General features: G+C 48.8%; 1 protein-coding gene across 11 annotated transcripts in view; it reads right to left on the bottom strand.

Annotated features, from left to right (window-relative positions):
* ARHGAP44 (Rho GTPase activating protein 44) overlaps nucleotides 1-17,862 on the bottom strand; it is a 148,529-nt gene that overhangs the window by 47,491 nt on the left and 83,176 nt on the right. For all 11 annotated transcript variants that reach the window (XM_039500436.1, XM_039500431.1, XM_039500433.1 and 8 more), the window contains exons 2-5: nucleotides 13,509-13,548; nucleotides 6,249-6,353; nucleotides 5,143-5,219; nucleotides 4,305-4,416 (exon numbers count right to left, since the gene is read on the bottom strand). In XM_039500436.1, coding sequence (XP_039356370.1) covers nucleotides 4,305-4,416; nucleotides 5,143-5,219; nucleotides 6,249-6,353; nucleotides 13,509-13,548 — 334 coding nt within the window. The remainder of the gene's footprint in view (nucleotides 1-4,304; nucleotides 4,417-5,142; nucleotides 5,220-6,248; nucleotides 6,354-13,508; nucleotides 13,549-17,862) is intronic.

Below are 17,862 nucleotides of genomic sequence, written 5' to 3' on the forward strand. Positions count from 1 at the left end.
GGCAGTGTCAGCACACAGAGACCCAGCACAAAGGTTTGTTGTTCTGGGTCTGATCTATAATTCATTCCATGCATGGGATGCCCATTGAAGCCAGCAAGAGTTCTGCATATGCTGGGCTGGTAGGATTGGGCTTCAAGGTGGAGATGAGGAGCCTAGATCTCTCGTCAAAAAGTCCTTGGGAGAATGTGCACCACTAGCTGGGAATCCCAGCCTAGGACCCAAAGAAGAATCCTAATGAGTGGCAGAGAAAAAAAGTGAACAGAATGTTGGGAATCATTAGGAAAGGGATAGATAAGACAGAAAATATCATATTGCTTCTATATAAATCCATGGTACACCCACATCTTGAATACTGCATGCAGATGCGGTCGCCCCATCTCAACAAAGATATATTGGACTTGGAAAATGTTCAGAAAAGGGCAACAAATATGATTAGGGGTATGGAACAGCTTCCATATGAACATTCGTGGCTGTTCCGGGGCTGGAGCATCCACAGGGGAAAAAAATGGTGGGTGCCGAGCACCCACTGGCAGCCTCCCTACCAGCCCCCACTCACCCTCCCCAGTGCCTCCCATGGATCAGTGCAGGAGAGTCGGGAGGAGCAGTGCTTGGGGAAGGGGGTGGAACAGGGTGGGAAGAGCCGGGGTGGGGCTTGGGAGAAGGTGTGGAGTGGGGGCAGAGCCGGGGGTCAAGCACCTCCCAGCACTTTGGAAAGTCGGTGTCTGTGCATATGAGGAGAGATTAATAAGATTACGACTTTTCAACATGGAAATGAGACAGCTAAGGGGAGATATGATAGAGGTCTATAAAATCATGACTGATGTGGAGAAAGTAAACAAGTAAGTGTTATTTACTCCTTTTCATAACACAAGAACTGGTGGTCAACAAATGAAATCAATAGGCATCAGGTTTAAAACAAACAAAAGGAAGTATTTCTTCACTCAATGCACAGTCAACCTGTGGAACTCTGCCAGAGGATGTTGTGAAGGCCAAGACTATAACAGGGTTAAAACAAGAACTAGATAAGTTCATGGAGGATAGGTCCATCAATGGCTATTAGCCAGGATGGGCAGGGATGGTGTCCCTAGCCTCTGTTTGCCAGAAGCTGGGAATGGGCGACAAGGGATGGATCACTTGACAAGACCTGTTTTGTCCACTCCTCTGAAGCACCGGGCATCGGCCACTGTCAGAAGACAGGATACTGGGCTAGAGGGACCATTGATCTGACCCAGTGTGGCCGTTCTTATGTTAAAAAAAACAGTAAGGGGTTCTTACCGTCTGCCCCTCCCCATTAGCCTGGGACTTAGCCCTGGCTGACATGGTCTGCAACAGCCCTTTGCCAAAAACATCCACACAAATAGAGAAGAAAAAAACCTACATTGCTAATAGGTACCGGCCACAAGGGCAAACCAAGTAACAGCTGCCTGATGCGGTCCAACCACAGCAGGGCAAACGCAGGCCCTGGAGATCACGTCCCCTCAACCTTTACTAAGAAACCAAACACTGAACATGCTATGCATCTGATAGTATCAAAAATCACCCGTGGATTTGAACTGGAATTGGAGAGAGGTGTCCCGGTGGGTCTTGGGCCAGATTCTCAGGCAGAGCAAGAACCTTTACACTGCCGTAGCAAGGGGAAAGGCCCTGAAAGTGGATGCAACTGTAGTTCACCCCCACTTTAAGGCTCCTCTACACTGCCAGAGTGGTGCAAAGGGGCCTGATTGGAAATGTGAACCAGGCTTCTTGTTTTTAAGAGGATACTCTCAACGTAGGCCTGCTCTACATGCACAGTGTAACTATGTCAGGTCGGGGTGAAATTTTTCACTGAAATAGTGATCATGCCAGAATAGCCCCTAGTGTGGACACAGTTCTACCAGTATAAAGAGCTTTAGACCAGCACAGCTCACGCCCCTTCCCCATGTGAACAGCTACACTGCTACAAGCACATCAATAGTGGTGTAACTGCATCCACACCATGGGGGGAGAGTGGTTTGTACCTTTTTAACAATACCAGTGCAGTTAAACTAGTCCAACTTTTGTATTTAGACAATGCCTTAGTTTAAGTCCAAAGCTGAGGCCTTTTAATGAAGAAAATAAATATATAAACAGAGCCTGATTCTGCTCTCATATCACTACGGACTTCACTGGCGTTGTCCATATTTATGCAGGTGGAGATGAGATCAGAACTGAGCTCAATAGGTTTTGCCAGACTCAATAGGAGAAAATTTTCCATGAAATTAAGGAAAAAAGTCAATGAAAACACGTTTTTTCCCTGCAGCTTTGGAAATCCAAACACAACAGCCACCTGCAGGGGCCAGAGAAACACAAAGCAAAATTGACTAGCAATAAAATGAATGTGAGCAGGGCAGCGTCACTGGCCAAGCTGATCGAAGCACAAAAAAAGTAAAACAGGACAAATGGCAAAATATAAAACAGATCTAACTTCTTTCATTAATGTTTACAGGCTCTGGTGCTCTCAGCAACATGGGTAAGATCTCTGTTAGAAATATAGAGAAGTGATTTTTATTTTGACAGCATCTCCTTAGAACATATAATAATTGTTATTAATGATCACACTTTGTATTAAGGTTCCATTTATAAATAGGTTATAAATGATTCATAATTAATAGAGGTTTAATAAATAGTTAATCAACTGTTATAGAGTCCAGAGAGTCAACAGATTGCTTATAAGCATTGCTTATAACACCTTATACTGCTGTGCTTCTAACCATCTCTTACATATACTACTCACATCCGTAACATGCATAAAACATTCATTAATCGTGTATTAATTCTTCAGAAACTATTTATAAAGGGAACCTTAATATTAAAGTTGACCTTGTTATTCATTATTTGTACAGCACTCAAAGTGCATCGAGATAAACTGAGAATCAGGACAAACGCCTGTGCTGGTGATCGGCAGTGGGAAAGCACTGCGGGAGAAACACCCATGGAAATGGTCAGACTCTATTATTCATTGCAATGGAAAGGGAACGTCAAAATCTCATCCTCCGTCCTCAAGGCCAAAGTGTTTGTACCTGTAAAACTATTCTGGTTGGGGGGGGTGATTATTTTTTAAATCAAAATAGCTACACCAGTGTAACACCTAGTGTGGATGCAGTTATACGGGTATAAAAGGTGCCTCATACGGGTACAGGTTATTCCCCTTCTGGTACAGCAAGAGCTATCCCCATACAAAGCCCCTTTGTACCAGTACAGCTGTGCCCATGCTGGGGGGGATGCATGGCTTTCATTATACATTTCATTATATGAAGCAGCACAGCTTGTGAGTGCAGACAAGCTCTGAGACCGAACACTGGGCATCTTCCCAGCTGTGAACACAAAACCTGGGAAAGCCCCTGAGGACTGGTACTGGGGTCACCGGCCCAGATCTGGCCCCAAGTGCCTGATGAGACCGAGGGCCTGATCCAGAGCCCACAGAAGTCAATGGAAAGACTCTGGCTGGCTTCCCTGGGTTTGGCTCTGACCTCAAATGTCGTTAGCTCTGGGGTATCTGTCTGGTGGTTTGTGAGGTGAGCTGCTCGTCTGGCTGCAGGACCCCATCACAGAGACATCACTGCAGGGGGGCGTTTCCTGGCAGCCTGCACTGCGGGGCCAATGACTGACAGACTGGAGATGCTCCTTTCCCCCAGCCCCCAGGGAGGGTCCCTGAAGGGGGAAGGGCAGGGCGCACGGGGTGGCAGTGCAGGGAGTGTGCACTGCCCCTGCTGGCCGTGGGCCATGGATAAAGGCACAGACCATTGAACGCTGATCTCTGGGGCCCAATCCTGGAAGCCTGCACTCACGTGAGCAACCGTTTGCAGGATCAGGCCAAGGTGAGGACTTGGGCAACCAGGGCTGCCCACCAGGAGCCTGTCTCCAGCGTTATATCTGCTCCACCACCCACAAGCCCTGGCAGAGGCAGTGCAAGCTTCTCGCAGTTCCCTCTTCAGTCAGACATTCCTTCGGGATCCCGGGGGGACAGAGGCTCTTCCACGCACGCTCACACCATTCCGCATCCCTGCACCAGCGCCGCCAGGCACCACAGCAGGCAGAGAGCAGAGAAGAGAACCACTGAGCCTGACAGAACAGAAATGGCTCTCCAGCACCCCCTCCCATCTCCTTTCTACGGGGTTCCCCTCACACACTGAGCGTGTGGAACCCCACCCTGAAAGGCTCCACTGAAGGGGAGTGACTGCACTCTGCAGAGCTCATCACCACTGCTCCATGCACCGGCCAGAGGGCTCAGTGTCACACACCTTGCCAGCCCTGCTGCTGGCTCTCAGCGCCTCGATCCCCCTTACCTCGGCTAGCACAAACAGAGGGTCGATCACGTCCCGTTCTACTTCCAGCTCGAAATGGATGAGCTCCTGGGCTAGTTTATCCTCCGCCTCGCCGCATAGTTTGAGCATCTTCCTACGAAAGGAAAGTGACGGGACACGCTGCATGAAAACCCAGCTCCAGCGCCCTCCCCGCCCCATCCCGCGTGTGCTCACACGAGCCGTGTGTGGCTGAGACATTAAAAAGTGCAACTTGGCGGCTTGTGCACCACAGGAATGGGACTGGACGCAAGAGCGCTAGCTGACATTTTCTGCATGAATGCACCGGCCTGCAGACAAAGGCATGGCAGGATGAGAGCAAGGCCTTGTGCCACACCCCTCAGCCAGCCCCGGGGCAGGGGGTGAAGGGCAGCAATACCCAATAGGGGTGTCAATCATGGTATTCTGTGGAGATGGTTAAAGGTCCCTCAACAGCCGTCCCTGGAGGTTGGGGGAGTGGAGGACACCCTGTGTTACTGAGGGTAGAGAGACTGGACAGGAGGCACCATGCCCTCTAGGAAGGTAGTAGAGACACCCATGGGTGTACCATGACTTGTCAGGGGGCAGGTCAGGAGGGTGGGAGCAGGAAGGGCCATGGCCTGCAAGTTTCTGGGACTCTAGTTTCCCTGTGCAGGTACGGCAGCCCATGGGGGTGCTGCTCGCCCACCACTCGCCAACCCCCGCACTGCAGCCAGGAGAAGACTGGGGAGCCAGCCTGCTTTGCTAGCATTTCACACCCACTTTGCAAGCCTGTCAGCCATGAGGCAAGTAGCCAGGCAGGACCTGGAACGCGGCGGACCACAGTCTCCTTAGAGCTTCTTACCCCAGTAGAGAGTCGTCCCCTAAAATGGCGGAGCCTTCCATTAAGCACTGGGCTAGCGTCGTCAAAGGTAACTTTTTCTGCAAAGGAAACATGCTGGGCGTGAATGACTGTCCAACGGAGAGCAGGAATCTCATGTGGCCTCCAATCCGAGATTCAATTCCAACGGTGGGGCGGGGAGGGGCTGGGCTACATAGACCAGGACTGGGTTGTGGGGTGCGTGCCCATTCCTGGTGAAAGGGTCTCTCAACCCCGTGCCTTGGCCTGGCTGGCGGGCCAGTGAGGAGTCCCTGCAGCCTGAAGGCTGCAGGACAAGACAGCTGCTCACATGTTAAATGGTGCAGCAAAAACATATGAAAGAATCAGCCCCCAACCAACACCCCACCCCCGGCACCCTGGGAAGCGTGAGCTGGGACTGAGGTTCATGGTCCAGGCCCATCCCTACCACCCAGCCCCACGGGGAGCACTAACGCTGCCAATGCATTACCCAACAGGCTCTGGTTCAGTACCTAAATCTGACCCCTGACCCCATGCTCTGCAGGGAGGTGGCTGCCCATGGTCACACAGCTACCAAGGGAGGGAGGCGCCCCCCACAGGAAGGTGAGAGCTGTAGGCAAAGCTCCCGAGGCCTCATCCTGCCCCAAACACACCCAGGTTTGGCAGAGAGCAGGCAATGGAGCAGAACAGGCTAGTCCCGGTGACGTTTGACAGGAGGAAGCTCTGCTGATGGCTTTTCACTTCTGCTTCACCTCCCACCCCCTCTGGCCTGTGTCTCTGACGCCGGTGAAGAGAAAGCAAAGATGAAGTCAGTCTGCAATCACACACCAGAGCGCGGCAGCTTGACACTCAGGCAGAGCTCGGCGGGGATTCACACCCAGCCGAATGATTTAATACACACACACCCTATGGGCCAGATACATTCACACACACGCTGTGCCCTCCCTCCGTCAACTTAAGGTCATAGAAATCTATGGAGGATTGATTCATTTACACACACATTAAGACGACTCTTCAGTTTTCTACAGACTCCCTCTCAAGCCTGAGCCCTGACACATCCTGTGCTTAACATCTGGCTGCTTGCAGCCCAAATTCTTAACACAGCCACTTACTGAGCGCTTGTCGGCATCCACGCCTTGCTGCCCCTGCAGACAGGCTGTCAGTTTCTTGTGAGTGCTGTGGGAGACCTGCTTCACCAGCTCCAACCGCTTCTCCACCTGCAGACGGATGGACAGAGTTGGCAGCGCATCAAAGGGACAACACAGCAACAGCCGCCAGCGCGCCAGCTGTGAAAAACAATCCAAGGGCAGCTGTCCCTTCCCCACCGACAGAACATTGCCCCTTGGCCTGCCGCCGTGACCCTGAGCACAGCTCCCCGCTTCAAAGAAAGAGCCTGCGCAAGACTTTATGAAGCCAGATATCCCGTTGTTCTTACGAGATACATGGTGCAGCATCAGTGCCGTAACACGCACCAAGAGCAGGGTGGGTTGGGTTTTTTTTTGTGCAAGGAAATTTTAAGCAGGAGAGAGAATTTCATATGGAAGATGAAGTCCTGACAGATTAAGAGAAACAGGAGCTTCTAAAGGAAATAATTCCTTACTGTAGCCTGCACTAGGCAGAGGAAGGGACATGCTAGGAATGCCTAAAATTACCAGGACGCACAGTCAAGTCTGAAATCTTGCGGCAAAGGCATTGCCCCTACAGTAGCTGCAAGCGCTCAGATCTGACTTGTCGTGATGCCCCAATTATTAAAGGCCTATTCCAGGGAAATTCCACTCTCTTTGTACAACCGCCACCCGGGCATGATCCAAATGCACGTTCCATCCAGTGACTCATACAATATACTGCCTCTAGGGCTCACTGCTGCTGCTCCTGGTTACACATTTACTTTCTACGGGGGTATTTATTGATGCACAGTCATTCACAGATTGTACTGTTCAGTCCATTCACAAAAATTAATGCAACCTTTTAATAATATAGGAAATAAGCACTCAGGGGGAGGGATAGCTCAGTGGTTTGAGCATTGGCCTGCTAAACCTAGCATTGTGAGTTCAATCCTTGAGGGGGCCACTTAGGGATCTGGGGCAAAAATTGGTCCTGCTACTGAAGGCAGGGGGCTGAACTCAATGACCTTTCAAGGTCCCTTCCAGTTCTAGGAGATTGGTATATCTCCAATTATTTAATTTTAAATTTGTTAATTTAGGGATTGGATAGAACATTCCATGCAATTTATATCAGATATTTATATAGTATTTTAATCCTATATAGGGTTTAATCCAAAACACTGCTACAGGCTGTACAGAGAGGAATCATTTAGCACCCATGGAAATGCAGCCACTTCTGGAGTAGAGCTCTGCAGCTGTCTAACACCACAGAATCCCTACTGTATCACTTCGGACAGGAGAGGGAAGTTTAGATAAACAGAATGTAGGTCTCCGAAACAGAATTTGGCCATGACATGAGGAATCCCTGTTACTGTTTGGGCTCTTAATAAAGGGTGATTAACCTTTGGAACAAACTGTCAAGGAAAGTGGTGGACTCTCCATCTCCTGGAGTCTTCGCATCCAGAGCGGATGCTCTGATCAGACACGTTATTGGACTCTTCGCCTTGTGCGATCCAGGAGGCCAGACTAGATGGTTTAGTCTATGAATGTAAATGACCATAAGAGGTGACAACCTCTATATTACATCTCATCCAAAAGACGGCATGACTGCCCAGATTCCGGAACAGCTGAGATGAGAGAGGCAGAGGAGAGACCACGGTGACATAACTGTGTAGCGAGATCAGGTAAAAGACTGGGAGAAGTTGCCAGTGCTTACTCTCTGCTCTTCTATTCCAGGACAACACCTCTATCATCTCACTGGTGTGCGAATTGCCACACAGATGCTGGTGTTTGCATTTGAAGCAGATACTACTGGGAGGGGGACAATGGGTGCAAACACCTGACAAATGACACAATGACTTTAAATATTCCTCTGATCCAAAAGGTTATGCCAGTTGGAAAGGAAGGGAACCCCGACTAACAGCAGTCCCAGAGAGTTTGAATCGCATCCCTGGGTCCCCCATAAGCAACTCCAGGGCAACATTTGCTATCTATTCTCAGATCCAGATAGGGCTCCCGTTACCATAGAGACAAGACCCTTCACTTTCAGTTTGCATTTGGTTTCAAATTTCCCAGAAATGTATCAGTGTTTATTATGAAATTTAAAAAAACAAGATAAAATCAGTGCAAAAACTTAACTTCACAGTTGTCTGGGTAAATATCAGGGTTAATACAGAGGTTGAGGAGAGAAAAAAGCATGAAAGACAGAGTATTGAAAGTAAAAGCAATTTAATGCTGTGGTTTATTTAGTAACATGTATATTAACAGTACATACAAACACACACACACACACAGCCTCTGTGTGCGTGTCTTCCACTACACTGCCTTAATTTAACAGACAGCCTCACATCTGCATATAGATTAACTTATTATTAACATGAACATCTGCCTAATAAAAACAACGAGGAGTCTGGTGGCACCTTAAAGACTAACAGATTTATTTTGGCATAAGCTTTCATGGGTAAAAAACCCCAAGCCTAAATAAATCTGTTAGTCTTTAAGGTGCCACCGGACTCCTCGTTGTTTTTGTGGATACAGACTAACACGGCTACCCCTCTGATATCTGCCTAATGTAATACATTGGGTTACAGCTTGTGCTCTTCGTTCACCAGGAGAGGCAGATGAGGCTATGGTGCCTTCTGTTTCTACCAATATCTCGCTGGGACCCTAACTGGCTGAGATTCAAGCTGAAGATTGGCACGTGAGGCCCCGGCTTGGACACACTGAAAACGTTATCTGAACACTCAGCAAGATAATTTACTAAATGTAAGTAAAACAAGAGCTTTTGAAAATGAAGCTTAGTGGCTCTAGGAAAACGTGCAGTAAGGCAGAGCGATCAAAATCTTGCAAAATAACATGGAAAAAGTAATATTCTTTGCCTCTCAGGTATTAGGGAAAGTGCTGCAACTCCAGAGACACCAGCAGACCTACGGGATTTAATGGAAAGAGTTCACTTTGAGCCTCTGGGTGGAAGCAGAGGGTTGGGAGGATAGTTTGAGGATAGGCTGCTCTGCATAAGCCCATGGATCATCGCTCTACAAACGATTCATGGAAAATGCATTGTTGTGCAGCTATAGTAACCTTCATCCCAGCTCAGTACAGAGATGGGGTCCTGGCTGGGGATGGTGCATGAGTGTTGGAAGTGAGGTTCCAGATATTATACTCAGGAGGTAGGTATGGTGTGCACAGGTGCATGTTGGAAGGGAGGTACTAGATATTACATTAAGGAAGAGAGTGGATGCACTGTTCCTCATTCTCTCTTGGGACAGTCACCGAAGAAGAAAATTAAATCTTTGGACAAATTGGATGGGGGCTTTCATTATTTTCTCTGCAAAACTGCATGCAACTCTTGAAAGGTCCCAGCCCCTACCCTGTTAGGGCCAAACTCTGCTCTCACCAGTGCCAGCATAAAGCCAGTTAACACCACAGACTTCTATGGACTTAATCCAACTTTATATGGGTGTAACTGAGAACAGAATTTGACCTTTAAATGCCAGATTAGCCTGCAAGATTCCCAAAGATCTAACAGCCTCTAAGGAGGATTTGGACTCTGCCAAGAATTTCTCTATTTTTGGTTGTGATGAGAAACAATTTGTGTGTGAAGCATGTTCATTTAGCATCCAGCTCCCTCTTCAAGTCTAAGAGCCTCTGCATGAACTTCAATGCAACCTGGATCAGGGCCCTAGAGTCAATCTGAACTGGATGTATTGACACTGGCTGAAGATTGTAGGATGAGAGAGCTTCAGTTTTCTACGTGTAAAACTGGGCCGTGTTCCACGGGCTGTATCTGCTGGCTGTAAACAGCTGCCTCCCCTCTCAGCAAACCTCAGGAACTGTTTACAGTGAGAAGGGAGAACCATTTCCCTTTGCCTACAGCACTCCCTTTTGGTTTGGATTTGGTCCTAGGTGGCATGGGGAAGGCACACGGACTAAAATATAGAACTGGTCCAGTGGTTAGAACACTAGCCTAGAACTTGGGTTCAATGCCTGGCTCTGCCATTGACTTCCTGTGTGACGTTTGGCAAGTCACGTAACCTGTCTGTGCCTCAGTTTCCCCATCTGAAAAATAGATAAAGTAACACTTACTGGAACCCACCTCATAGGCAGGTTCTGAGGCATGGAAAAATGCTCAAAAAGTGCTTTGAGAGCCTGTGATAAATGTTGGAATTTTGGTAATATTTTTATAATGCCTGTGCATGCCTCAGTTTACCAATGGGCTTTGTATTGCTGTGCAGTGAGTGTAAAGGGAAGGGACAAGGTGTGGGGCTCACACAGCTGCCTGGCTGGAGACCAGAGTCCTTAACACACTGAGTAAAGGCTATACAAGTGCATGGAGGATCCGGAAGAGACAATGGAAACCCCAATGGCCAGGACATCCACACCTTGTGACTAACACCTGAGAGAAAGGAGCTTTCCCCCCTACCTTCCCTGCAGGGAAGCAAAGGCCCTGAGCTGGAGAACAAACGGGAAAGGAGCGAGGTGGCTAGCTCGGCTCTCAGAGGGTATGTCTACACAGCCGTTAAACACCCAAGGCTGGCCTTGGCCAGCTAACTCAGGCTTGCAGGGTTGGGCTGCGGGGCTGTAAAACTGCGGTATAGCCTGAGCCCATATGTCTACATTGCAATTTTACAGCCTCAGAGCCCTAGTGAGCTGACCCAGGCTGGCCAGGGGGGTTTAATTGCTATGTAGACATACCCACAGACACAGGACTCTTACCTGGGACAGAGAAAAGAGGGGAGCTTGGTTTTAGCTAGTGTGGACTAGGTCCTAACCTTTGCTGGTCTGTGCGAACCAAAGGACTTCCAGATTCTGTAACCCGGAGACTAATCGTTACCTTGTTTTGAAAAGGCTGCCTGGCGTCAGTGCAAATACCCCCTGAGAGCACTGCACTCTGACGAGGTCTGGTCTACACTAGAGACCTGTACCGGTATAAATACAGCGCTCACGGGTGTGAAAAATCCACCCCCCAAGTGACACAGTTATACCAACCTAACCCCCGTGTCGACAGCGCTGTGTGTTCGGGAGAGCGTCTCCCGTTGACACAGCTGTGGCCTCTCAGGGAGGAGGATTAACTACACCGATGGGAAAGCGGCTTAGAGCGGCTCTGTTAAAGCGCTGCCACAGCACAGCTGCACCGATGCAGCATTTTAAGTGTGGACGTGCCCCAAGCCTCCCACAGGAGTCTGGCCTGGCTGGACTCCCTGCAGGGAGCCATGGATACTGACAGGGAAGGCTGGCACCCGAAGATCCAGTTTTGAAGAGGTCCTGCCCTGTGGAACTGTGTGGAGCCTGGCACACTAACAGGGCCATGCCCAAGGGACTGGTTCCAGACTGGGGCAGAGACTGGATCCTGTGGATCCGTGACAGATCCTAAGAGGAAATGGGCTATAAAAGGGTAAAGTAAGAGCATGCTGGGTCTGGATTTCTCCAAACCACTTGGAAACACTCCCAGGCAAAGGCCTTGGTTACTCCTTTCAGCTGACTCAGTCACACACCTCTCCTGAGCAAAGAATGCCATGCCAACAGCAGTGAATTTTGCAGGAAAGTTTCATGCCATAGATTCTTCCCGCACGGGACTCAGCAGAGGATGGAACTGGTGACATGCAGGGGGCGCTGAGACCGTTGGTTAAGCAATAGTCCCAGATGACACAGGTCAGTGCACGGACATACTAAGGGGCGTACACGTTCTCTCACTTCCACCTTGCACTTTCCTACTTCTGCATCACCTGAAAAACCGAGACAGCCTGTGTGTGTAGCTGTGTGATTAGAGGAGGAAGTGATGGCGTCTCCCGGAATGCTTGGAAAAACACTTGAAACCATTTCTAAAGAAATCCCTGTGTAGACATTATCTGTTTCTGTCCCCTTTAACAACAGGAACATGTCTGTAGAAGTGGCATCGTTGCTTCTCATGAGTTTGACTTCTTCCCTGTGCAGATGTTTCTTGTCAGACAAAAGGGATCAGTGTATGACCGTGATACAAATGCTCAGGTAAGATTAGAGAGATGCAATATAAAAGCCAGGGAATTTCCTCTTGTGATTGTAAACTCTTTGGGCCAGGAATCATCTCTATTAGGTTTGTACAGCACCTAGTACAATGGGATTCTGATCCATGATGTGGGATCCCCTCCTCCCCCACACACTGTAACATGAATAGGAAGCAGAATGACATGCTGCAAGCAGGAATATTGCTGTTGACACAAAAATAAAGCTTCAAGTTTCAGTGTGGTCTAAAGTTACCTCTGCTGGAATCCTCTCAAACCATCCCCATCCTGTAGCCTCATGTCTGTGAACCAGGTAGACCCTTGCGTACTCGTCAATAGCACAGTTAGTAGCACTGTTACTTTCATCAAGGCATATCCCATTGCAATGCGTTAGGATAGGTTTTATTCCCTCTGCTCTCATTAACCAGTCATCCACAACAACCACATATACTGAACGTGGAAGTGTGCAGAATGCACATGCAACAAAATTCTCCCAAATCAGGGAGTGGGACTGGCATTGCATATTACAATGCCAGAGACATCTTATCGAGCCTTATGACCCCAGCATCAGTTCTAATGCCATGCAATATGCTAGGTGGGATTTCCAAAAGTGCTCAAGTGTCGGCCTAACTTGGCTCCTATCAAAGTCAACGGCACCACTGACTCAAGTGGTAGCAGAGCTAGGTCAGCGGCGAGCGCCTCCAAAAACTCCATCTCCTCTTAGAACGTGAAACGAAAATCCATATCACCAAACTGAGCAAAGCCCGCGAACCCCCAACAGAACAACATGCAGCTGGTTCAATTCGGTTCGTGCATAAAGGCAACAAATACAGCTGCAAACAGGGCAGGTAGGACTGGTTACTGTCATCTTGAAGCTGACCTTTGAAGCAATCCTTGATCTGATTGTACATGACCTGACGCCAACCTTGAGAGCAAATGCTTTGTGCCCGTATAGGGAGACGAATGCGCAGTCTTCCAACCAGCGTGCATTGCAGAGAGGTGCGCCGTACTCCAGCAGAGCTCCCCCTACAGCCAGCTATGGAATGGGGAGTAAAATGAGCCCTCCTGCTTGCTAGTGATGGGTTTGTCCCAGTGAGACAACACAACTAGCACAAGGTCACACCTTAAATCTATTCAAGCCTGTGGACTTAAATCCAGGCCTCCCAAGTCCGAGGCTAGTGCCGTAACCACCAGACAAGCTTGCCTCTCTAGGGGCACTGAAATCTAGACCTCCTTAAGCAGGTCTCAGACTGTGGTCGCCAGCTGTCAGGAAAGAAAGTCAATTTACCTGCAAGAGATCTTCACTCAGGACTTCTGTTTTTTCAGCTCTACAAGGGGAAAAAAAAAAAAGTTAGTGGTGATGCAGACAAAAGAAAATTGATAACCAGCTACAAACCCAGGTGGCATCCCACCCAGAGAGACCCACATGATGCATGCAGGGGTCAGGCTGTGGAGAGCACCCGGACATGTGTGGAGCTCCCCTGTAATGATTTATGAATATCATTCATTGACCTGGTTATTGGGCTGGTCACTGTATATTGGGTTAAATCAACAAGGCTGCTGGGAAAAGAAGCAAGGGGAAACAATAGATTAAGATAAGCCACCCCACAGTAAAGTATGACATGTCCAAACTATCTTCATTCCATACAACCCGCCTCAGAAAAATCCTCTGTATCTTTTGGCCCAGAACCATCTCAGACCAAGATCTATTGACACAGTGCAGCCAAGAGGATATGAGCACCATCCTTGCCAAGAGGCGTTGGAGATGGATTAGTCATGTGCTTTGGATGGAAACTGATTCCATCACCAGAGTAGCAATAAGATGGACACCTGAAGGCAAGCAAAAACAAGGCCACCCAAAAAAACCTGGCTAAGAGCTGTGGAAACCGAGCTGGAAAACCTGGGGCACAGCTGGGGAACCACCGAAAGACTTGCCAGAAACAGACAGAAGTGGAGGAGCTTCGTCGCGGCCCTAAACGCCAGCGGCGTAATGGGAACATGATGATGACCCCACAGTAAGCACTTGAGGATTGTTACAGGACAATTGCAGAGCCACTGGCTCTGAGGGTTCTGGCTTGACCTCCTGGGCCAGTTTAGACAAGCAGTTCCTAGGCTTTGGCCCTGATAAGAAGGGATCTCTGACTGGACAAAACGGGACTCACTCTTTCCATGGGGGGTAGTTGTTGGAGAGCTTTTTGGGAAACAGAGTGACACAGGTACCTCCTGCGGGGTCTGAAGTGGCTGGACCTGAGGGGATGGGAGGCCTATAGGTAAGAGAGATATGCATGGTGACAGCTTATTGTTTTAAGATCTCTGCTTCTAAATGCTCTATCAATACTGTGGTTTATGCAGGCTGCCTGGTCACTGCATTGACCATGGTCACAGACTCCTGAAGGGACGGACTGCATGTGCCTGAACGCAGGCAGACCCGCTTGGTGAGCCTGGCTGTTCCACAGAGTATGGTAGCCCAGGGCCTGGTCTGCGGGTGGGAAATTCGCATGATTCCATCCCAGGAGACAGAAGGGTCTGAGGATGGACATCTGAGGGAGTGCACTGAGATACCAGAGCGGGACAGAGGCACAGCTCAGCCCATAACGATGACAAGTGCTACCCTGGAAACCACAGCCCAATCCTGTGTTTGGTGGGACACCGGGCTGTATTTCTGCTGCACTGGGGTCAGACTAAGGGGAGTGATATCTGCATGTCTTTTTAGGGGGAACAACAGGAAATGCTTGAACACAATGCTTCAACCTCCCTTTCTTTACAGGCTGAGCTAAAGCACATCTCCGAACGCACCAAAGAGCTTCGAAGGAACTCTTGATGGGTCCACTCTGAGGTCACAGAATGGAGCCGAGCTGTCTTGGGAAGAATGATTCAGGCTCATGGAGGCAGCAAAGCAGCTTGGTCTCCGAAGCGTCATTGTGTCAGGCTGGAGGGAAGTGCCGAGCCCAGAGACACCTGATATTACAGTACAGTAAAGCTCCTTTCATGGGAGAATGCCAAAGCCCTTTTAAAACCATTGATGATTAAGCCCCCTGCGAGATAATTTATTTCCCCATTTTGCAGATGAGGAAACTGAGGCACAGAGAGGTAAAGTGACTCGCCCAAGGTCCCAGAGCGAGTTAGTTGCATAGTACAAGCTGGGTTGTGCCAGCATTATTCTCTTGTCCCTCAAAACAGCTCTCCCAAAACACCCACCTCCGTGCACTAACAGAGAAGGGCTGGCGGACATTCCCCTGCAAACTGATAAATACCAGGACTGCTGGAATTTATCTTTTACATCTGCTTGGACTCTGCATTCCCGTGGCCTACAGCACAGTTCTGTAAAAAACACATGCGGTAAACCACAGCAGTGGGTGGTTCCTCACTCAAACCTGCATAGGGAGCACCCAGGAATCATGGCAGGGAAGAAGAATGCAGAACCCATGGGCTGAAATGAGCCTTGCTAAACCCTATTTCCCTTGCTACCACTGATGGGTGGCCTGCAGGAAAGGAGTTAATGAGTTTCCATCAGACGTCCACGTGCCACGATAGCAGTTTGCACTGTGGGGCATCTCAGCGGGAAGGCCAAACATTGAGTGACACCTTATCACTAGAGAGGACCCCTGTAGAGGGAGGCAGGCTGGAAGGGCAGCAGATGCCCTGCCCGTGCCATAGTGGTCTTGGGGTCAAAGAGAGGGAGGCCAAAATTCAGCCACTTCACCATTACTAAGCTCAATATTCAGAAAGAGAACAAGCCCCGCATGGGCTGCTGGCCTGACTCCCCTGCCCAGGCAGGGCTAAAGCCACATCCAGAGTCTGTGCAAGCCCTTCCTTCGGGACAAAGCTTACTCTTCCAACACAAGCAAAGCTACTCCCCTGACCAGTGCAGGGGCTCCTTCCCCTCCTCCTGGGCCTTTCCCAGGAGCCAACCTCCTCCCTGCAACTCTTCCTTCAGCTCAGCCCATCAGGCCTCTGTAGAAATCACCTGACCTCTTCCCCGCTGGGTCTGATAATCCCCTACCAGGCCCAAGCACTTCGACTCATAGACTTTAAGACCAGGAGGGAACATCCTGACCATCTAGTCTGACTTCCTGCCCATTGCACCACTGACTCCGGTTCAAACCAGTCAGTGATCTGACTGTGATGGTGCACCATGCTGCAGAGGAAGGCGAAAAACCTCCAGGATCTCTGCCAATCTGACCTGGGAAAATTCCTTTCCAACCCCAAATATGGAAATGAATTAGACCCTGAGCAGGTCAGTAAGACCCACCAGGCTGACACCTGGGAAAGAATTCTCTGTAGTAACTAAAAGCCCTCCCCAGCTAGTGTCCCATCTCTGGCCTTTGGGGATATTTACTGCTAGCAGTGGCAGATTGGCTTCATGCCATCGTAGACAGTCGCATCGTATCATCCCCTCCATAAACATATCCAGCTCACTCCTGAAGCCAGTTAGGTTTTTTGCCCCCACTGCTCCCCTTGGGAGGCTGTTCCAGAACTTCACTCCTCTGATGGTTAGAAACCTTCCTCTAATTTCAAGTCTAAACGTCTTAGTGTTCAGTTTATATCCATTTGTTCTCGTGTCCACACTGGCGCTTAACTTAAATAGTCCCCCCCAACACCACCCCCAGGATTTATCCCTGGGATGTATTTATAGAGAGCAATCTTATCTCCCCTCAGCCTTCATTTGGCTAGGCTAAAGAAGCCAAGCTCCTTGAGTCTCCTCTCATAAGGCAGGTTTTCCATTCCCCTGATCATCCTAGAGCCCTTCTCTGCACCTGTTCCAGTTTGAATTCATCTTTCTTGAACATGGGAGACCAGAACTGCACACAGTATTCCAGGTGAGGTCTCACCAGTGCCTTGTATAATGGTACTAACACTTCCTTATCGCTAGCGGAAATATCTCGCCTGATGCATCCTAGGACTACATTAGCCTTTTTCACGGCTGCATCACATTGGCAGCTCATAGTCATCCTGTAAAAACAATACAGCCAGGTCTTTCTCCTCCTCTGTCGCTTCCAACTGATACGTCCCCAGCTTATAGCACAAATTCTTGTTGTTAGTCCCCAAGTCCATGCACTAGCACTTTGCATTATTTAATTTCATCCCATTTCTATTACTCCAGTTTTCAAGATCCTCCAAATCTTCTTGTATGACAGTCTGGTTCTCCTCCATGTTAACCATACCTCCTAACTTTGTGTCATCTGCAAATTTTATTAGAATTCTCCCACTTTTTGTGCCAAGGTCATGAATGAAAACATTAAATAAGATTGGTCTGCAAGCTTTATCAGTGATGATTTTATGTTTTCTTCTAGGTCACTGATAAAAATGCTAAATAGCACAGGGCCTAGAAACACACCCACTAAACAATTCCGCATTTTCAATTACGGTTTGAGACCTATCAGCCAGTTTTTGTTCCGTTTAATACGTTCTGGTTTTATTTTATATGGTTCTAGCTTTGTAATCAAAGTGTTGTGTGGTATTAAGTCAAATGCCTTACAGAAGTCTATTATATCAACTCAATTACCTTTAGCCCACCAACTAAACAGTGTTTACTCTTTTCTATTGTCGTTCCGCTTGTTCTAAGACAACTTGCCACATGTTGCTTTCCCTTCAACTGCACAGAGCTAAGAGCTGTGTTTCATTGCAAGCCAGAGCTGTCT

Source organism: Mauremys reevesii, linkage group 15, assembly GCF_016161935.1.
Source record: "Mauremys reevesii isolate NIE-2019 linkage group 15, ASM1616193v1, whole genome shotgun sequence".
Classification (NCBI taxonomy): Eukaryota; Metazoa; Chordata; order Testudines; family Geoemydidae; genus Mauremys; species Mauremys reevesii.